The 22,021-nt window shown below is 41.7% G+C and overlaps 1 protein-coding gene across 5 annotated transcripts in view; it reads left to right on the top strand.

The window, feature by feature from the left end:
- Nucleotides 1-263: 263 nt before the first annotated feature.
- ICE1 (interactor of little elongation complex ELL subunit 1) overlaps nucleotides 264-22,021 on the top strand; it is an 83,053-nt gene continuing 61,295 nt past the window's right edge. For 3 of the 5 annotated variants that reach the window (XM_075125470.1, XM_075125472.1, XM_075125469.1), the window contains exons 1-10: nucleotides 268-514; nucleotides 7,016-7,074; nucleotides 8,808-8,843; nucleotides 9,410-9,427; nucleotides 10,368-10,479; nucleotides 15,766-15,842; nucleotides 18,020-18,057; nucleotides 20,152-20,234; nucleotides 20,554-20,593; nucleotides 20,686-20,745. In XM_075125470.1, the coding sequence (XP_074981571.1) occupies nucleotides 434-514; nucleotides 7,016-7,074; nucleotides 8,808-8,843; nucleotides 9,410-9,427; nucleotides 10,368-10,479; nucleotides 15,766-15,842; nucleotides 18,020-18,057; nucleotides 20,152-20,234; nucleotides 20,554-20,593; nucleotides 20,686-20,745 (604 nt within the window). In that variant the 5' untranslated portion in view covers nucleotides 268-433. Of the gene's footprint in view, nucleotides 515-7,015; nucleotides 7,075-8,807; nucleotides 8,844-9,409; nucleotides 9,428-10,351; nucleotides 10,480-15,765; nucleotides 15,843-18,019; nucleotides 18,058-20,151; nucleotides 20,235-20,553; nucleotides 20,594-20,685; nucleotides 20,746-22,021 lie in introns of those variants that run through there. The other 2 variants (XM_075125473.1, XM_075125471.1) reach the window with 2 other exon arrangements.

Genomic DNA, 22,021 nt, shown 5'->3' with positions numbered 1-22,021 from the left:
CTGCCGGTGAAGCGCCGCCAATCGGCCCCGGCAGCGACCCGCCCTAACGTAGCAGGACCCAAGCGGGGCTCTAGGGAATAGCCTGTTTGTAAACATGCCCCTGTCCTGGGCGGCTGCCTGTAGAACCCCTCGTTAATCCGGGTCTGAGCGGCTCTACGGAGCGAGCCCCTGCCCCGGCCAACAGTGCCTCAAGCCGGCTGGTGTCTTCCGCTCCCGAGCAGGCAACTGGGCGGGCACCAGGCGGGGGGCGGGGGTGGGTCCTTCCTGGCACTTGCGGCTCGGTGCGTTTGTACCGCGTCTGCCCCGGCCCAGCGCTGTGCTGCCGGGGCTGGGGGCGGATGGAGGCGCGCGGCGGCAGGGCACGGCGGCTGCCCAGGGTGAAGCGGCTGCGGGACTGCAGGGCCGGTGTGGGGGACTCGGCGCCGCGGGGACCATGATGCCCGGAGAGGCGCCGGCGGCGGGGATCGCGGCCGAGGCCGCCACGGCCTGTGCGAACTGCAGCGCGCTCCAGCAGGTACCAGCATTCCGCGCCTCCTGTCCGCCCGCCCGCCCCCGCCCGGCTCAGGCCGGGACTGTCCCCTCCCGCCCCCCGGGCCGGCTGGGACCGGTATCGGCTGGACCCCGCTCCCTACAGTTATGCAGGTGGCGCCCAGCCACCTGCGCTCCTGCCTGCGGCGGGACCTGCTCCTGTTTTCTGGTGCTCGGTCTGGGCGGGCGGCTCTGGCTCCCCCGCTGCCTCTGGTTAGAGCCTAGCGACCTTCCTGCTGCTGTGACATTTAACCACAGGGCGTGGGCAGAGCCAGTTCTATCTCCCCTCTGCTTGCTGGAGGCTCCGCAGCAGCCCTCGCTCAGCTGATTGGGAGCGTCCTTGGCCTCCACCGGAGCATGTTGAATTTTAAGTCTTAAAAAGAATTAGTTTAATTCTCAATCTTGGTATCTTGAACCTTAATGTGGCGGGCAGGTGCCGAGCCCTCCAGCTGTCAGTAGCCTTTCAAGGGCAATAGAGTGGGTAGGAACATGAATTGCGAATGTAAATAGCAAACGGAAAGAAGCCCCGTCACGTCTGTTTCAGAAAGAGTCAGAAAAAAAGCTCAGGTCTCTATTGTCACTTTTCTCTAACAATTCCACTAGTGTCACCCTTTCTTCTGCACTTTTGGATTTCCTAAGTCTTGGATAACATGCACTTCTTCAGCTGGATTTTACAAAGATTTTCTTTTTGTAAACTGATTTGATTGCTTTTCTACCTAATCTATTTATTTTACAAATTTCTACAGCACTACAAGTGTGTAAGGTACTTCACAAAAAAGAAAATGGCAGCGTTTCTTCCCAGACCAGTTAGTATTACTCTGTGCATATGTGAGCTCGTACTCATGCATGTAGTTCTCTTGACTTTAGTGGCACTCAGCAAAGGCTCAGTGGTCTGTCTTTCTATGGAGAACTCATTGCAGAATTGGGGCCTAATTTAAGAATAAGAAAGAGTTATAGAAAGGGAGGCTGAAGGTGTTAAGACCACCACTTAAATTAGTGGTGCATGCATCTTGAGGGATATCCTGGGTTTTTTTGTATTTGGTTATGATTTTGAGTAGACACATCACTAGACATCGGCAGTACCAGGAGGGATGAGATGGAGTGCTGATGAGAAGCGCAGTGGGAAAAGTAACTGGAATATTTCCTCATGGGTTGTATTTTCTAAATGGACAACCTACCCTAATTCTCAATTACTGACGGACAATCTTCACTCACTGCTATATTTACTTTCCTCAAACAACTCTCTGTATAACTTTTCATGACTGATGTTACTGAATACTTGGATGCTAAAAGCTAAACTAGGGCTATCAGGTGATTTAAAAAAAATTAAACCTGAATAATCATGGTGTGAATAATCATGGTGTTAATAATAGAATACCATTTCTTTAAATATTTATGGATGTTTTCTACATTTTCAGTTATTTTGATTTCAATAGAATTTCAACAGAATACAGAGTGTACAGGGCTCACTTTACTTTTATTTATTGGAAACATTTGCACTCTAAAAAAGACTGCAATTCACCTCATTGAAGTACTGTAGTGCAATCTTTTTTTATCATGAAAGTTGAACATACAAATGTAGAATTCTGTAAAAAAAAAAATAACTGCACTTTACAATAAAACAATGTAAAACTTCAGAGCCTATAGGTCCACTCAGTCCTACTTCTTTTTCAGCCAGTCACTCAGACAAACAAGCTTGTTTACATTTGTGGGAGATAATGCTGCCCGCTTCTTGTTTCCAATGTCACCTGAAAGTGAAAACAGGCATTCGCGTAGCACTGTTGTAGCTGGTGTAGCAAGATATTTATGTGCCAGATGTGCTAAAGATTCATGTGTCTCTTCGTGCTTCGACCACCATTCCAGAGGACATAGCCCATGCTGATGATGGGTTCTGCTCGATAACCATCCAAAGCAGTGGGGACTGACGCATGTTCTTTTTCGTCATCTGAGTCAGATGCCACCAGCAGAAGGTTGATTTTCTTTTTTGGTGGTTTGGGTTCTGTAATTTCCACATCAGAGTGTTGCTCTTTTAAGACTTCTGAAAGCATGCTCCACACATCATCCCTCTCAGACTTTGGAAGGCACTTCAGATTCTTAAAACTTGGGTTTAGTGTGTTTTGTAAAATCTGTTGTGAAAGTATTTTTAAATTGAGCAACATATACTGGTCATCTTCAGAGACTGCCGTAATGTGGAATATATGGCAGAATGCAGGTAAAACCATGGAGCAGGAGACATACAATTCCCCTCCAAGAAGTTCAGTCTCAATCCTGCACGGCTCAAGTAGTGTTTCTAGCTTTTGCAGTTTTTCCAAATCCTTATTTATTGGCACTGATAGATGGTGCTTTTGAAGAGCTAATGTGGATGTGATAGCGGCTTTATTGCAAAGCAGGTGCTGAATCATAGCCAATGCGGAGTTCCATCTGGTTGAAATATCTTGTATGAGAAGTTCTTGTTTCTTTCCATTTGCAGCTTATTGTATTCCTAGTTCTGTACTGTTATCTAGACTTTGTTTGAAATGGTCTACAAGTTTTCTACATTGTGCCAACACGTTTTCAAAACCACCATCGTTGAGCGTTACTGTAATGGATCGCTGCAGACTGTGAGCAATGCACATCATGTGTTCAAAAGGCAAGTGACTGGCTGCTGCTACCATTTTACGTGCACTGTCAGTACTAATTGATGTTACATTTTCTTGAATATTCTGTTCTTTCACAACATCCATGAAGCAGTCTGCATGTGCTTCAGCATAATGTCTCTTCAGTATGAGTTACTGTTACAGCAAATGACTGCAGTGTCCATACGGCATCGATAAGGTGTGCAGTGACACCAAGATAGCTATGATTGTTCAGGGATGTCCAGTGATCACCAGTTAAAGCAACAGCTAGTGCATTTTTCAGAAGCTCCAACATTGTAGTGTTCTCCTTGTCATATAGGTCATTTTTTTGTGATGCAAAGTGTATGTCTGATTGGAAGATGCAATTTGAGTAATATCTCTTAGTCCTCTGTCATTTTACAATGTTGAGTGGTCTGCGGTCCATAGCTATCCACTTTGCAATAGCATTGGTTAAGGTGTTGTACTTTGTTTGATCCCTGGGTTTGTAGCGATCCTGAAACTCTGTAATTGTACTCTGTTGCGGCTGGCTGGATTAATTTGATGGTGGTGGATTATCTGTAGCACAAGATCCGGATGCAAAAGCATGCTTAGAACGTAGGTGGTACTACAGGCTTGAAGTGCTTCTATGGTATTGGAACTCAGCCTTGCAATAGCTACAGATAAGTCTTTTTAGCCAAAGAACCATCTGGAAGTATTTTAAATATAAACTTCCTAGTCAAAAGACCTGAACCGTTGCTACTTTGTTCCATTACCTTTTTAAATCAGATCATGAAAACTCAGTAGAACTGTGTCAATGTCTGGAATAATTCAATATAATCAATATATTTGTATACTGTTCAAAAGAGTCCTTGCTACAGATATGGAAAGATTTTTCTCTCAGGATTAACATTCAGTAGGGGAGTGAATTGTGCAGGAGGCTTTTTTTTCACCTGCTGCTGCTGGGTTAGCCTTTTATATACTATTTTGTATGCCTCCTTTAGAGGAGTGTTGGCTTATTGAAGGGGTGAGATTTTTTTTTTTTGACTCCGTACTCTGGAGATGAGAGGTGTGTGAGTTCTTGATGCTGCTCCTATTGGATTGGGTTTCTGAGCTCACCAGGTTCACCTCCTGTCCAAAGAGAGTTTCATCTTAGAAATCTGCATACAGTGTTGTGGGGACGACCTTGGAGGGGAGAAGTATGCAATGACTTGTGCAGGAGGAGGATGAGGGAGGTGTCTTGCTGGTGCTGCTTCTGGAAGGGTGGTTTCTGGTACTGGGCTCGCCATGTTCGCCTCCTTTTACTGAGTTAGGTGGGCTCCCTTCAGCAGAGTGAGCCTTTGTTTGCAAGGGAGAGTGGATTTTAACCTCAGGGACTCATCGTACTGCAGGGGTGGAGAGGCTGGGGCAGGGAGGCTGAGCTCGCCAGGCTCATGTTCTCTGTGGGGTACCCCCGGAACAAGTGGCCAGCTAGGGGCAATGGGGCATGATTCAGGGGGGTTGGTCCTGGGAGTGGGGGGCCAGCTGGGCACAATAGGGCGCAGGCTGGCTAGGGTGACGATACGTCCCGTTTTGTCCAGGACAGGCCCCTTTTTCAGCTCTGTCCCGGCCGTCCCTCCTTTTTCACCAAAACTGGGCGTTTGTCCTGGCAGCAAGGCAGAGCAGAGAGAGGCGGCTGCTGCCTGAGGGGTTAGCTGAAGATAGGACTGCCTGCCAGCAGGAAAGTGGAGAAATTTGCTGCTGGCATGGAGTGCTGGCTTCAGAGCTGACCCCTGGGTGGCACAGAGGTGGGGAGGTAAGCCTCAGCTGGGGGAGGCACGGAGCTGGGGGGAGGATTCAGCCCTAGCTGTGCATGGCATGGAGCTTGGGAGTGGGGGTCAGCCCCATGTGGCATGGAGCTTGCGGGGGAGGGGGCATCAGCTCCAGTGCCGTGTGGCGGGGGTCATCCCCAGCCCCAAATGTGGATGGCACAGGTCTGGGGCAGGAGACCCCACCAAGGGCAATGTGGCGCTTGGGGGTGGGGGCGCTCAGCCCCAGCTGCAGGCAACATGGGGCTCGGGAGGGGGTCAGCTCCCGACTTCAGGGGGGGCCAGCCACAGCCCCAGGCGGCATGGGGCTGAGGGGAGTGTCAGCCCCAGCTGTGGGCAACATGGGGCTCAGGATGGGGATCAGCCCCCAAACTTGGGGGTACAGGGGTCAGCCCCAGCTCTGGGTGGTGTGAAGCTCGGGAGTGGGGAAGTGGGAATCAGCCCCAGCTGTGGACATTGTGGAGCTTGGGGGGGGCTTGGGCGCCACATGGCTCAGCCCCAGCTGCAGGTGACATGGGGCTCGTTGGGTGGGGGGGAGGGGATCAGCCCCAACTGTGGGCGGCATGGGGATCGGGAGGTAGGGTCAGCCTAGTTTTTTGGGGGGGGGTCAGCCCCCGAGCTCAGGGTGTGAGTGTAAGTCCCACACAGCATGGGGCTCGGGAGGAGGGGTTAGCCCCAGTTGCAGGTGGCACAGGGCTGGGGGGTGGAGAGATCCTGGCATGGGCAGTGCGGGGCTCATGGGGAGGGTGGCTCGGGCAAACCCTTGGCCATCCTGTTTTTACTTCTAAAAAATACTTCTCGGCTGGAGCTGGCATGAGAACCACATGCATATTTCTGTAGCCTCTTCTCTTTCTGCCGCCCTCCGGTGGTGGCTTGTTACTTTGTCTGACCTGAGGTAGGTACTCTGAAGCAGTTTATGCTGCCCTGCTGCGATTAACGCGCGTTAAAAAAATTAATGCGTTAATTGTGGTGTGCGTTAATGGCATGCTTTAATGGCAGTTAATTGACTGCCCTAATCTAAACTGACAGGTTTCAGAGTAGCAGCTGTGTTAATCTGTATCCGCAAAAGGAAAAGGAGTATTGTGGCACCTTAGAGGCTAACAAATTTATTTGAGCATAAGCTTTCATGAGCGTCCGATGAATTGAGCTCACAAAAGCTTATGCTCAAATAAATTTGTTAGTCTCTAAGGTGCCACAATACTCCTTTTCTTTTTGCTAATCTAAACTGTATTGTTAAATTTATTCACCTAAATTTGGGTTATTGCTGATTATGCACTATATGTATCGTATGACTTTAAAAACAAACTTTGTATTTGTGGATACTCTAAGCACTATACCCAGATGTACAGACACTCTTTTCTTAACCTGTGTACTATATAATTTTTGAACAAATACTAATTCTTTCTCCCCAAGTGGCAGAAACCTAGGCGATAAATCTTGGGAATAGTGTTTGCAAAGTAAAGAGTAGTTCTGGATTTCTAAGAGGCTGAAATATTGTGTATTTGTCAAAAAAATTTGCTTTGTTTAAACTAGTCTAACTCTCCAGAGTCCAGAATGGCAGAGCAGTTTTCCAAACTGTTGTCTTTACCTCATCTTTCATAAGTGTATCCTTTCAATTCACATACCTTTGGATTTCGGCAGTGTTCATTTAAAATAGCCCATGTGGAAATGTGGATCTTCAATTTTTCATTGTAATTTCTTAAAACTCAGAGGCCCATATTTTCAGTAGTATTAATCAATAAATCCATTTTAGATGAAAGATATGCTTCTCCGGTAGGATCTTTTTTTAAAGAAAGTTTGAATTGGAAATGAGCATTAGCATTATCAGAAATATTTGAATTGTAAATTAGAAAACCATTGGACATAGATAAATTAAGAGAACTGCGTTATGGTTTAGTTTAGTTTTATTGTTTGTCAGGATTTAATGTGGGGCATAAAAGAAAAAAGACATTAGGTTAACCAGTCAACTTGAAAATATATAGAATGTTAGTAGTTAACAAGTTTCCTCAATTTGGGGCGTCTATAGTGTCTGTGTACTATTTTTGGTGTGAAATTTCTTTGCCAACTTGAGATTTTTTTTCCTTACAGAATTTGAATGAATATGTAGCTGCATTAATTGCACTGAAGCAAAAAATAATTGACACAGAGTAAGTACAACTGATATATTTTACACAAAAGCATTTTTACTGTTTTAAGCTAGTAGTTTTTTTTAAAAAAATACATTTTATAGCAGTATATGACTGTTTTAATCTATTGTCCATTGTGGTTGTTGGTTATCACAAAAAAGTAGAATGGGCATGGTTTCCTCAGGAAAGAGCTCAGGTCTAAACTATAGAGTATTGCATTTTAGTTTTTACTTGCAACATGTGAAGTGTGTAGAGAGTGTTCTTAGCAGTGTTCTTCAGACTTGCTGTCAGTTTTGCTTTCATGTCTGTACTACTGCATACTCCTGGGGGAATTCTGTTCCACTGTGCATGCAGAATTTGAGCAGAAATTAATGCTGTGCGCGCAGAATTTCCTTCCCTCTGCTGCCTCCACCCCGTCCCCCAAATTGGCTGCAGAGCTGCTGGCCACCACTAGGGTGCGCTGGATATGGCAGAGCCAGCCCAGCTCACAAATAGAAGATGCTGTAGGAGGGACGGGGAGGGAGCTGGAGGGTTCCTGGAAGCTGCAGTTCCTGGCACGCCCTGAAGGAAGGAGGCAGCTGTACAAGCCTGAGACCCAGCATCAGGCTATTTCTCCTGGATCCCAGGACTCTGGAGGTTAGGGGGTGCAAGTGTCTGGGTGATGGCATGGCTGTGCTCTGGGGAAGCAGGGTTGTGAGTGCCTGGGCTCTGAAGGGATAGGGGGTGTAGGTGTCTGAGCTGGGGGAGACCCTGTAGCTAGGTGCTGAGGGTGGCCCTGTGGCTGTGCTCTGGCAGAGGACGGGGTGCAGGTGTCCAGGCTCTAGGTGGCCCCACAGCTGGGCTCTAGTGGAGAGGGGGTGCGGGTGTCTGCGCTGGGGTGGGCCTTGTAGCAGGGCTCTAGTGGGGAGGGGTTGTGTGTCTGGGTTGGGGTGGGCCCACAGCTGGACTCTGGGGATTAGGGAGTCTGTGCGAGTGTCTGGGTGGGCGGGGGCTCTGGAGGATATGGGGTGCGGGTGTCTGGCCTCCCTGTTGGGCTCTGTGGCCGAGGGAGCTGAGAAACAGTGGTTTCTTTACTTCTCTACTCCTGGGGGAATTTTTTTTTGTGTCTGTATTGTCACAGACAGTTGCTGACAGGTATTTTGAAATAAATTACCAAAATAATTGAAACTGGCATGATTTTTTGACAAATAAAATATGCAGAATTTTGCAGAATTTTTAATTTTTTGGCACAGAATTCCCCCAGGAGTAACTACTTATATCAAACAAATCTTTGAAAGTAAGAGAGTGTTCCTTTTTACCCAACATGCAGTAAGAAAATTTAGTGGAAAGCTTCTTTGGAGGCAGAGTCCGAGAATTAAGATTTTGTTCTACTGTCCACTTTTTCTCAAGAAAATTTAGTTCTGTCATTAAGATGCTAATCCCTGTTACCAGTTGTTAATTATATTAAATATAATATACTGGAGTGAGGTCAATTTATCAGAAGAGCCAAGTCATAATTAAATTGAGAGAGGCTATAGGTACTCTTAATAGCCTAAATTGAGAAGTGTTGCTGAAGAAGCTTAAATTGAAAATGTTAGGAAAAAATAAAGTTAATGACGTCAAATCCACAACCTTAGCATTGTGTTCAGATTTGACTTTTTCAAAAAGCCTGACAAAATTTAAAAATGGAATCTTAAAACTTGATTGTCCAGGTCAGATTCAAAAATGAATTGAAAGATCACCCCTGTAAACAACTTATTCTTTTCTTTCTACAGCCATTTGCTGACAGAGTATCAACAGAAGTGTAATGATATCCTTTGTTTCTGTATTTCTCTTAGTGTTTTGTTGTATTTACATGTGAACATTTCATTTGACAGATAGGGCTTTGGGGAATTTATGAAGTTAAAAATTAAGGTTAGAAGCTTATTTGTAGCAAGTACTACTTATTCTAAAATATTGAACAACTGAATCTATAGAGTCTATTGGAAAAAAATTGGACTTCAGAAGTGGAAACTTAACATGCCTGAGTTTTGGCAATTTCCAGTATTTTTTTTTTAAATTGGGTCTATAGTGAAACTAGGGGTTGAGAATTATTGCTTGAAGTGCTTAACAAAGTCAGTGATTCTACATAGGTATTGTTTTTTTCCCCAATGTATTTACTTCATATAATACTTTACTTTGTCATACTTGTTTAATGGTACAACAGAATTGTTACATTACTTTTGTTCCTCCGAGTCATCTTCCATTGGGAAGGGTGTGTTGACTTGATATTTCTTCACAGTTGTTGAGATTCCAGCATACTACTTCCATTCTTGACACTTTTTTGAGAAAATTGTGGTAAACTTACTACTTTTTTTTCCCTTAACAAGGTATCACAGCTTCAGGTGGCTGAAAGGTAAGAACAAAATTCAGTTTTAGGTCTGTTTAAATCTCTGCTTGGTTTGGTAATTGTTCTGAAGTAGGCAAGAGGGGTATTTATCAATGCAAAGTAATGGACACTTACATGGCCATTAATTGACTCCAGTTTGCAATATTCTCCCTGTGTAACTTCGACGTAAATGGCCTGTCATAGTAATGGTAGCTGCCTGGGGCTGCTCTTTGACCAACACTGCTGTTTGAAATCTCTGCAGTGCTACAACTCCATCCTAGGCATGTCCACTGTGCCAAAGATTTGAAAGGATTCTCTGAGGACAGACTTAAGTCTGTCTTCCACAGTGTCCGTGCTGGGGAATCTTACCCCCAGGTAGATTCAGGATTTTGAGGCCTTTTTACATGACACAAAGGGGCCTAAGTGGAGGTGAGGTTCTTGCCTCTGGTATGGGTTCAAAGTGAGGGGTCTAGGGACTCAAATGCATTCAGTGGAAAGGGCTGAATTATATTCTTATTTATGGTCTGTGAGCCAGTATGGGAACTTAAGCTTACCCACTCCACTCGTTTCTCTTTAAATCTGACCCAAATTTTCTATGAGGAAAGCATATTACCTGGAAAAACGCTAAGTTGGCTCACACACCAAGAATGTTAAAGTAATTGGAGAGACTAGGTGGGTAAGATAATCTTTTATTGGACCAGCTTCTGCTGCTGAAAGAGACAAGCATTTGAGCTTACGCAGAGCTCTTCAGGGCCAGCAAAACGTATTACTACACCCACCTTGTCTCTAATATCCTGAGACTCACACAAGTACAACAATAAAGCAAACAAGTAGCTGGAGAGCATTTTCAGCTGTCTTGTAGTGGAAAGCAAAGTAGCTGCTGTTTCGGGAAATACAGCACTGAGTTCAGACTTGAACAAAATCTATGTTTTTTGGCTGAATGTTCTGTAGTCTTTGTCCATTTCAGAGAGAATAACACTCTTCGTCACCAAGTGGAACAGATGCTACAAAAAATCTCTCCTCTAGAAAAGTGTCAGCAAGAGTTGGGGTCTCTGAAAGCAGAATTGGAAGAGAAAAAGGTATGCTGAAAAGTATGAGGATTGTTTAAAAGTTTACGAAATCTTTGTTTAAAAAATGCTTTCTTGCAACAGACTAACTGATTTTTTGCCCCTAGTTTTATTGCCAGTATCTTAACTTTAGTAGTGACTAAACAACATCTTGGAGTGATCTCACCTCTCCCTCAAACTGCTTGGCAGCTCTGAGTCATAAATTTTCAAATTCTGTCACCTTTACTCTGAAAGTAGACCTATTGTAATCATATTACTGACATTGAGTAGTACCTTTACTGTGAAAGTAACGTAGCCTAATCTGCCCAACGCTGCTAGGACAGCCTTTGTAGACTTGTGGGAGGGGGGCAATTTACAGCTCTACAATACTTCATAAACATTTAGGAAATCCTCTTTAATGTGAGGTTTAAAATTGGCTCAAGTGTAACAAACTTTACGGAATGTCCCCAATATCTAGCAAAGTGTGAAGATATTAATGTGTAACTTCAGAATTTATAATGTACATGGCTTGCATACATGTGAGCCTATCATTTTTCAAGCTCAGCTGGCTCATTACTTGGATGGAAGACAATTCAATTCCTAGGATGCCATGGTACTTGGTTTTGGCCATTGAATATGACACACTCTTCCTCTTGAATCACTAAAAGAACAGGAGTACTTGTGGCACCTTAGAGATGAACAAATTTATTTGAGCATAAGCTTTCATGGGCTAAAGCACACTTCATCGGATGTATGTGGTGGAAAATACAGTAGGAAGAATCAGTGCTCCTGAGTGGTGGTAGAGCAGAGGTATTGAAAGTGCTGTGGTAATTACTTGAAGATTGCTGATGCTTTCACACTCATGGAAATGACACCCTGTGGTGTCTCAAGCACAGAATCCTCTTTCAAAGCTGTCTAGTTGGACTACCTCCGTATGCCTTGTAGTGGCATTAAATGTGTGCTTGAGACTACGTAAGAACTAGCAGCATCCACCTGCCTCTGTGCCTTCACCTGCGCTATGCAGAGTACTCAAAGAACCCTTTGCAGTGTCTGCAAAAACAACGAGGAGTCCTTGAGGCACCTTAGAGACTAACAAATTTATTTGGGCATAAGCTTTCGTGGGCTAAAACCCACAGCCCACGAAAGCTTATGCGCAAATAAATTTTAGTCCCTAAGGTGTCACAAGGACTCCTCGTTTTTGCTGATACAGACTAACGCTCTGAAACCTGTTTGCAGTGTCTGGGTCTGCACTACAGACCCTTACTTTCTGTGCTTTTATTACATATAATTAAGTAGTTCTAGATATTGCAAATTGCATGTTGTTGAGTGCTCAGGGTCTTGCCTTAGTAAAAGAACCATGTAGGGGCTTCAAATATTGTGCCTTGTGCCAATTTATTTTCCCTGAATTGGGGGGAGGGATAGCTCAGTGGTTTGATCATTGGCCTGCTAAACCCAGGGTTGTGAGTTCAATCCTTGAGGGGGCCATTTAGGGATCTTGGGCAAAAATTGGGGATTGGTCCTGCTTTGAGCAGGGGGTTGGACTAGATGACCTCCTGAGGTCCCTTCCAACCCTGATATTCTATGATTTCTGGGTCCAGTGTGTTCTCAGCTTGTGGGAGATTCTCTCTCTGGCACAGTGTTTGGAGTGCAAAGCATTCATGCAAGAGGCCATTGGTACAGACAACTTTGGCTCTGGGCCAAGCCCACAGTGAATAGCTTGTCTTTCTGCCTATGATGGGCAGTGAGTGAAGTGTCCCATTTAATTGGTATATGAAATGATTCCTCCAGGTGTAGGTAATATATAAAATGGGTTTCAGAGTAGCGGCTGTGTTAGTCTGTATCCGCAAAAAGAAAAGGAGTACTTGTGGCACCTTAGAGACTGACAAATTTATTTGAGCATAAGCTTTCGTGAGCTACAGCTCACTTCATCGGATGCATGCAGTGGAAAATACAGTGGGGAGATTTTATATACACAGAGAACATGAAACAATGGGTGTTACCATACACACTGTAATGGGAGTGATCAGGTAAGGTGAGCTATTACCAGCGGGAGCGGGAGGGGGGCGGGAGGAGGGGAAAAACACAAAAAAATCCTTTTGTAGTGATAATCAAGGTGGGTCATTTCCAGCAGTTGACAAGAATGTGCGAGGAACAGTAGGGGGGAAAAATAAACATGGGGAAATAGTTTTACTTTGTGTCATGATACATCCACTCCCAGTCTTTATTCAAGCCTAATTTAATGGAGTCCAGTTTGCAAATTAATTCCAATTCAGCAGTCTCTCATTGGAGTCTGTTTTTGAAGTTTTTTTGTTGAAGAATTGTGACTTTTAGGTCTGTAATCGAGTGACCAGAGAGGTTGGAGTGTTCTCTGACTGGTTTTTGAATGTTATAATTCTTGACGTCTGATTTGTGTCCATTTATTCTTTTACGTAGAGACTGTCCAGTTTGTCCAATGTACATGGCAGAGGGGCATTGCTGGCACATGATGGCATATATTACATTGGTAGATGTGCAGGTGAACGAGCCTCTGATAGTGTGGCTGATGTGATTAGGCCCTATGATGGTGTTCCCTGAATAGATATGTGGGCACAGTTGGCAACGGGCTTTGTTGCAAGGATAGGTTCCTGGCTTAGTGGTTTTGTTGTGTGGTTGCTGGTGAGCATTTGCTTCAGGTTGTGGGTGGGGGGGAGAGTCTGTAAGCAAGGACTGGCCTGTCTCCCAAGATCTGTGAGAGTGATGGGTCGTCCTTCAGGGTAGGTTGTAGATCCTTGATGATGAGTTGGAGAGGTTTTAGTTGGGGGCTGAAGGTGATGGCTAGTGGCATTCTGTTATTTTCTTTGTTGGGCCTGTCCTGTAGTACGTAACTTCTGGGTACTCTTCTGGTTCTGTCAATCTTTCTTCACTTCAGCAGGTGGGTATTGTAGTTATAAGAGCACTTGATAGAGATCTTGTAGGTGTTTGTCTCTGTCTGAGGGGTTGGAGCAAATGAGGTGGTATCATAGAGCTTGTCTGTAGACAATGGATCGTGTGGTGTGGTCTGGATGAAAGCTGGATGCATGTACATAAGTATAGCGGTCAATAGGTTTCCGGTATAGGGTGGCGTTTATGTGACCATCGCTTATCAGAATTATAACATTCAAAAACCAGTCGGAGAATACTTCAATCTCTCTGATCACTCGATTATAGACCTAAAAGTCGCAATTCTTCAACAAAAAAAACTTCAGAAACAGCCTCCAACGAGAGACTGCTGAATTGGAATTAATTTGCAACCTGGACACCATTAAATTAGGCTTGAATAAAAACTGGGAGTGGATGGATCATGACACAAAGTAAAATTATTCCCCCCGCCCCCCCGTTCCTCGCACATTCTTGTCAACTGCTGGAAATGACCCACCTTGATTATCACTGCAAAAAGTGTTTTTGTTTGTTTGGATTTTTTTTTTTTTTTTGGCCCCCCTCTCCTCACCTTTCCTGATCTCTCTCGTTGATACAATGGGTGTTACTATACACACTGTATGTTCTCTGTGTGTATAAAATCTCCCCACTGTATTTTCTACTGCATGCATCCGATGAAGTGAGCTGTAGCTCATGAAAGCTTATGCTCAAATAAATTGGTTAGTCTCTAAGGTGCCACAAGTACTCCTTTTCTTTTTATAAAATGGGTTGACATCCTTTGGAATGAAAGCTTCTATATAAAGTAATAATGTATTTCTATTTTTAGCCAGTCTATTGAGGGCATTTAGTGCCTCTTTGAGCTACTAAAATACTTTATAAAAGAATTGTGGGTTGTCTTTGAAGGTTATAGTTGTTTTGTGTGCAAACTGTATACATTAGAGCAAGAAGATCTCTCAGATGTTCTAGCCCATCCCTCTACCATTGTTCTTTGAAAATACTTCAAGTATACTGATTGTACTGGGTCCCTGGAGTTAAAGGGTCATAACTCTATTGTGTGACTAGAGCCTGATTTTCATAGCTAGAGAGTTTTGAGGGCTGCTATCTTAGAACAGCTGATAGTATATTCCATTTTGTGTTGGAAGGGTACAGACCCTACTACTGAGAGTTCCTTTTCCCTACTTCTGATAGTAGTGCTCATCTTCATTATTGCTCTTTCCACAGTCATTTTAATCAGGCTCAACCTGATAAAGTTAAGCATTTGGAGACTTTTCTAGCATTTGAATATAGGTTACTTGACCTAATTTGATCCTTTTGCTTTCCTCAACCTATAATATATTTGAATACTTTGAGGAGACATTTTCAGCATCTTTTGGTGTGCTTGGGTGCCTGGATAATTTGGATGATTGTGACAAAGTCTGAATTTTCTGTCAGATTTTTATGAATCCTGTATGAGTCATTGGGGCCTGGCAAATGAAAGGGCTCTCTTCCAGGAGACTGTTACAGGCTGGGGCATTGATGAGACTCTGATAGGCAAGTAGCAGATAGACTGTTGCATAGGATTCTCAGCTGTTCTAGCTGTTATGGAGAGACCTTGCCTTTTAGTATAGGGAAGTCCAAGTGGAGTGGAAGGATTATACCGCTTCACATGACTTGATTTTGTACTGCGTGACTGGTAAAAGCATTACATGTTTTTACTTAACAGAAGCTCTGGCTTCTTGAGGCTTGAGTACATATCTTACTGGAGTGCTGAACTCTCCAGCTCCTATACTCCTTAGGAGAGATGGGTTGTGCCCAGAATTGCAGAAGTTATGCCTTACTTCTCATGGCAGTTTGAACACTGGTTCTTGCTCACTATTTGGTGCTTGACTTTGCCTTTAATAGTTTTCCTTATTTCACTGTTTGGCTGAGGCTGTCTTGGAGATTAAAAAACATTTATGGATACTGCTATACAACTGTGGGAATTTTCTAGGTTCATTAACTAATGCCTTTGGAGAAAACAATTACCTTTAAATCATGGTTTCTGATTTTATACGTTGAATTAAATCCACACTTATGTATTCACTGTAGACAGTACTTTGGGGATTCATTCATTAATGTCCTTAGTTCCTTTTGTCAGCAAGGATTAAGTGGTGCTGTCACCTGTTCAGCAAGGGCAGAATGTACCATCCACAGTGTTCGCACAGTTGAGTAGAGTTTAACATCTAGTTAGGTGCTGGGAACACAGACAAATACAGATGTCACAGCTTGTACCTTCAGAAAAAACGAATCATAGCTGAAACACATCCTTTTCTAATTTGTTTTTATTCCTGAGTAGAGTGTGTTCCTTGATCACTGTCCATTTATGTACTATAGAACAGGCAAAACTCTGCCAATCCACTGTTTTCTGTCCACTATAAGGACATGCTTTATTGTCATTTTCTTCAGAGTTCTCTCAAGATTTATCAGCAAACTCATCTGGAATATGCTCGAGTGAAAGAAGAAATTGCTAGAAATGATGCTGTGTAAGTGAGTCTTTTCTAAAAACTTACTCTTGTCTGTCATTTCTATGAAAATGCACAAGCTATCTGTAAATTGTCAGAGATTGTGTTTTTGTATTTACTCTCTTTATATGCAAATATAATAGGGGGAGCTGGCATCAACACCTATTGTTAAGGTTGCCTAATGCTTCCCATGGGAAGACCCTATTTTCAGTTGCTTCTGACTTGCTAGATTTTAACAATTTTGTGCTGAAATTTTTCTTGATAGTTTTTCATGTTTCAGGATAGTTTTGTTTTGAAAGTTTTTCAGCAAAGATGGTGTAGCCATTTGCGAGTGAGAGCATGTAGTTGGCATACTGAAAATAGAAGTGTAGCTGCAGTGGTGTGAGGGGCTAGCTGCCCCGAGTATGTACTTGTGGTCTTAGATGGGATCATACTTGGGGTAGCTAGCCTGTTGCACCACCGCAGCTGCACTTCTATTTTTAGTGAGCTATCTCAGTCAGAGCTAATATGGATATGTCTCCTCCAACTGGAATTTACATCTTCCAGCTCCAGTGCAGATATACCCTTAATAAAATCTTAAGTTAATGTAACTAAAGTAAGATTTGGGTTTTGTGTAATGACTTCACTTTACACTTCCTTAGTGGCTATGGAATTCTACAGGAATAAATGACAGTACAGAAGATCTATAAAATTAACATTATTTTGTTCTGTAAATATTGTGATGCTAATTTAGCAATTTCATTGTCTGCCTATGTAATATCCAACTACTTATTTGCTTATAAATGCATTAGTTCATTTTGTTAATTGATCTGGAAACTGATTCCCCAAAGGACTAAGCATCTATAAAGCTTAAAAGTTCAGCTGTCTTTGACTAAAATGTGTGAAGGAAAAAGTCTTATCTCTTCTATAAAACCACATCTGTGTCAGAAACAGTTATCATGGGAATCTTAATATAATGTGGGCCTTTGCTGTGAGGAAAAAATTACAGCAAAGGATGTTAAACCTTTGGATTGGATGTTAAACCCTCAAATTGGGATATGCCATTGTTAAGAGAACGTGTAATCTTAACTCGGGCATTGCATCTGTATAAGAAGAATTTGTTTGAAGTTAATCTAGTTACACTGATGCAATTTTTCTAATATCGAAATGGCCTCTCTACTTTGTTTAAATACATTACAATAGACTTAATCATATAGTATTTTTTAAATATAATTTAAAATACTCTTAGTCCATAGTTATCTGTTGGTCTCTGCTTTAAGAAGTTGGGTAAGCATTATTACCCTCTTTATCAATCATAATTAAACGCAACGATGTGAAGAAAACTTCCTGAGTGATCTAGTAAAGAAGACCTCAGAAATCCTGTGTTTTTATCTTTGTTCTGCTATAAATTTCTGTTCATTTTTGGGCAAGTCACTGAAGTCAGAATTTTTGCGATTTGGGGTACCAAAAGTTAGGCACTTACAGCCATATCTAAACACTCTAATACTCTGAATAAACAGGCTCTGCGACATAGGATTTCCTGAGTTCTAGTCCCCTTTTCAGTGACCCATCTTAATTTGGCTTCATTTCAAATCTTGTTAAGCACGGACTCTCTCCACCTTTTAGGGCAGGGGTCTTCAAACTGTAGGGGGGCACAGAGGAATGTTCGTGGGGGCAGCTCCCTCTCCAACTGTTGGCCTGGCCCCGGGCCCAACTGCCGTCATGGCTCTGCTCTCTGCCCTTGACCCACCCCCATGGCTCTGGCATCTGCCCCTGGCTCTCAGCCTAGCTGCGACTGCAGCCCCAGCCTTGGCAGTGCTTGGATGGGGTAAGGGTGGGTGTAGGGTAAAAAGTTTGGCGATTACTGTTATAGATGGAGTAGCTAAAGCACATACAAGTTAAGCCCAAATATTCAAACTGTTGCTTCAGATAAAGTATCTAAACCCATATTTAGATACCTAACTCAGTGGCCTGATTTTTCTCTTTCCCCCTCCCTTCTCCCCCCCATGCAAATTTGAGCACTTCTGAGAAATAGTTAAATCCTTAACTTTAGGCACTCATGTTAAAAGATTTTGGTTTGAATAACTTAATCTATGAAATGCTGAGTTACTTTCTCCACAAAAACTGTTGGATTTATTTGTAATTCAGCTGGTCTCTTACTGAGATCTAAATATAAAATAATTTTTTTAAAATATTTTTTATTTTTTTATTATGATCAGGAAGAAGAAACTGGAAGCCAAAGTGAAGAAACTGGAAGGTAATTGTCACTTTTTTATATTCAAGTTACAATATTAGTGGCTCACTTAATCTTTTTTAAACCTTTTATTAACGCAAATTTAAAATCGAACATTAACATATGACATCACTTATTCAGGATCAGGTTAATATTTAAAGAACTTGGCTAAAATTCTCACCTGATGGTTGGGGAGCCTGCATCCTTTGACTACGTTACAAAGGGTGACCAGATTTCTAAATGCCTATCCTCCTTTTGGTTCTTCTCTCATGTCTGACGTGATGTGAAATCTTTTTCATTACAAGAACAGTTCATATTTTACTGTATCACAATTCCATAGGAGGAATCACTTTTTTCAATAATGTGAAATACAAAGTCTAGCTGCTAACAATAAAAAAATTAATTTCATTCTGTTTAAAATGTAAACCCTTTACTAGAGTATCTAGTAAGCAGGTGTGGGGATCTCTGGGAAGCCAGCATTTTGTCATAAAATGAATCTCATAAATAACTTTCTCCCAAAATCATCAAATTCCTGTACACAGTCACGGCATGTTCAAGTATATTCCCCTTTCCCTGCAAGCCCTCCATCAGAGCACAGCCCTAGTAGCAAAAATGTGATGGATATTAACTGGAGTCAAATGCCGTCTATACAGTAATTTATAAAATTTTCTTTGTTTTGTGCAAATTGAAGATAGCCTTTTTCCCTTATAGAGACCCACTCATGCAGATCAGCTTCTTTGTCCAAATCCCTCTCCCATCTTTTCATCTGGATTGTTTTCTTATCAACAACTTTTTCAATCAAAATTGTGTATATCTTAGAAATTAAACATTTGTTCCGGCTTGCTCCTGGGTCAGCTCCTCAAATTTGTTTAAATGTCTAGATAGAGCTGCCTCATTCAGACTGCACAATAAAATGTTTGACTTGTAAATATTGAAACTATGGGATCTTCATATTACTCACATTATTACCCATCTTGTGGTATGATGTCAAATCAGGACCCAGGAATGGCTATCCAGTTGTGTAACAGATTAGAGATTATTTTTACTAGCATTTTTGACAATTGGAGGAATTAAATGTTAGTATCATAATGACCTGGGAGGAGGAGATAATGGTGTGGTTGAGCAATTTGGTCAACATTCAGCAAGGAAGGAACAGATTTTAGAAAAATGGATTTGATCATGGGCTGGATGTGAGGAGGGGAAGGAGTTGAAGACGACCTCCAGTTTGCAGACCTTGGTGACATGAAGGATATATTAATGTCAGTCACAATGGAGCATGAAGGTAGGAGAAAGGGTTTGGGAAGAAAGATAAGCTCTCTTTTGGCCACGTTTATTGGCTCTAAAGCTGAAATATCTTAAGGATAATAAAGTTGAGAATGAACCATAGCGTACACATCTCTAATGGAGAAGAGGCTTTTAGTTGGTGCTTTACAAAATGCAGAAATTAGACTATAACTCCAGAATCTCCTGAGGTATGTCAGGATGTCATAAATAAGTCATTACAGTCAGTATCTTTGGTTTCAGCTCTATAATTTTGATAAATCACCTTAAGAAAAAAATCTCTACAGGTCAAGTTTCAGTACAAAGACCTTTGGTATCCATGCTGAAACTGGACCATATTCAGCCTTGGTGCAAGTGAGCATGGCTCCCACTGAAGTCAAAGGGATTTGCATCTTATATAGTAGGACTGAATTTGACCAGATTCCTTTGCAACATCAACACATTTTTATTTTTTATCTAACTTCTAATTCCCTAGCCCCTTCATTAAATAGGATAATAGGGCATGTGAAAAATATCATCACCCAGTTTGGACCTGCCTTTCCTATCTGGGGAATATGGGGCTGTATTTAAGTTCGAGTGGTGGTTCATATTGTGATGCTTGGGTGTTGTCTTATTGTAACTTTAAATATACATCTAGTGTGTTCTAATCCTGGTAAAATACTTCAGAAGAAATCACGCATACATTGATGGATCCCAGATAAACTTTCAAAGTTTAACAAACCAAAAATGCAGTGTGTTTCTATAGGTCTGCATTCTACACTTATATTTGCTGGTTTCAGGTGCTTTGACTTGTGCATTAATAGTCTCATGCCTATGGTTCTTTTTCCTTAAATAAAGAGGCTGCAACAAAGCATATGCAAGACTTCAGACAGTTGAAGACTGAAAAGAAAGTTCTTGAAAAGGAGCTAAAGAAGGCACAGGTAGTAATTGGCAACTTTGGGGGGGAAAATCTTTCTGTAGTATTTCTAAAAAAAAGTAGATACAATAACTGTGAATTTCATGAATATCTCAGTTTGAGGTTTTCAACTATACTATTATAGTAAGATCTTGAATTAGCTTGGGGATATTGAATTACAACACTTAGTATTTTAGTTGCTGTTTCAGACCCTACACAGCATTTATTAAGTTAGTGCACTTTGAATAAATATTGACCAAAGATCATTGGTCTTTTCAATGTGATTATTGTAAAATATATATGTATTGCATAGCAATTTAACGCAGTTAATTAATGTTAAACAGGAAAAACGTGATGACTTTCCCAAAGAGAAATGCAAAAAGGGTGAGTGTCCAGTTTTTGTTTGCCTTTAGATTTATAGTTGTATTTAAACTGTTACTTTCTGTATGTTATTAAACTGTATATATTCTTTTCAGTGTTAAAACATGCAGAGACGCAGAGTGCAAGAGAAGGTCCAGTAGCAAACATAGACAAAGGTACACTTCTGTTAGACTTTCTTCTGTGCAGTACAAATGGTTCAAAACATACTGTAATTCTGCAGGAATATATCTTGCTGTCTTGGCAGCAGTATTTTTAGCAGTACAGATGTTTGAAATGGATTTATAATGAATATATATTATAAGAGCAGATTTAGCTGGTATTAGGAATGAAAAGCAAAATACTTTTATGAGGGAATATACACTACTAAAGTTGATATGCAATTTATTTACATTATTTCATGTGAGAAGGTTCTAAAGACTTATTTTAAGTTGTCACTTTTTAAAACAATTTTTCACTTTTCATACGCAAACACCACTTAGCAATTACCCAAAATCCAGCCTGAAAACAACAGACTGTAAGATATCCCATCATCTCATTCCATTTTCCAGTGTCCTCAGTTCAGATCGTGAAGAGGCAAGTAAAGCAAATAAAAGAAAATATGAATCAAATCTTCGGTGGTGTTTGTCAAACTGTAACAGGCTATACCTTCCCCAAGGAGGCAAAAATCCAGGGAGAATGGACTAAAAGAAGGGAAATGAAAAATTTCATCGTAATGAATCACTTCTGCCTTGCATAAAGCTAACACATCTGCTGAATATTCAGTAGACTGTTCTATTCTTTTCTTTACCTCTCTAATTCCAAATGGAAATTGCTGAGCAAGCAAAGCAAACACTGTCCTGACTGTAACCTTCTTCCAGAATGCATTTTAATTGCTGAAGAGGGATTCCTCACTTTAAGTGAGGGTTTCCTAACTGATTGTACTTTTGCAACTCACATATGTGCTTTGTTTGAATACCAATTGTTTCATTTTTTAAAAACTACTTAAAAATTTTTGATGAACACAAAAACAGGAGAAAAAAGGAAACACTTCCCTTTTTTTCTGACCAGTTGTATTCCTTGTTTTAGAGCATTTGTATACAACTTTAAGTACAACAAAAATTGTTTTTTGCAAAATAAGTCTGACATTTGTTACTTGTTGCTTATTTGGTTTTGAAAATCCTAATCAATTGCACTTAACTTCATCCTTCTGTTTCTAATTTGGTGTGTAAATGGATACTACTTAAATTCAGTTTCAGGAAGTGAGAGGGCTTTGCTGTTAATGAGAAGTTTTTTTGGAAAATAGCTGCTAAGTAGATATCTCCAAATCAGAGAACCCATAAATGACAGGTGGCAGTGGAAAATACCTAATGTACATAATATGCCTATTTATGTGATAGAGGTCATGATGAAGTGTGACACCACAGCAATTTTCAAACTTCAACAAAGCTATAT

This window comes from Caretta caretta, chromosome 2, assembly GCF_965140235.1.
Source record: "Caretta caretta isolate rCarCar2 chromosome 2, rCarCar1.hap1, whole genome shotgun sequence".
In the NCBI taxonomy this organism is placed as follows: Eukaryota; Metazoa; Chordata; order Testudines; family Cheloniidae; genus Caretta; species Caretta caretta.
The sequence above is the reverse complement of the archived record's forward strand: the minus strand, read 5'-3'. Positions and strand labels throughout refer to the sequence as shown.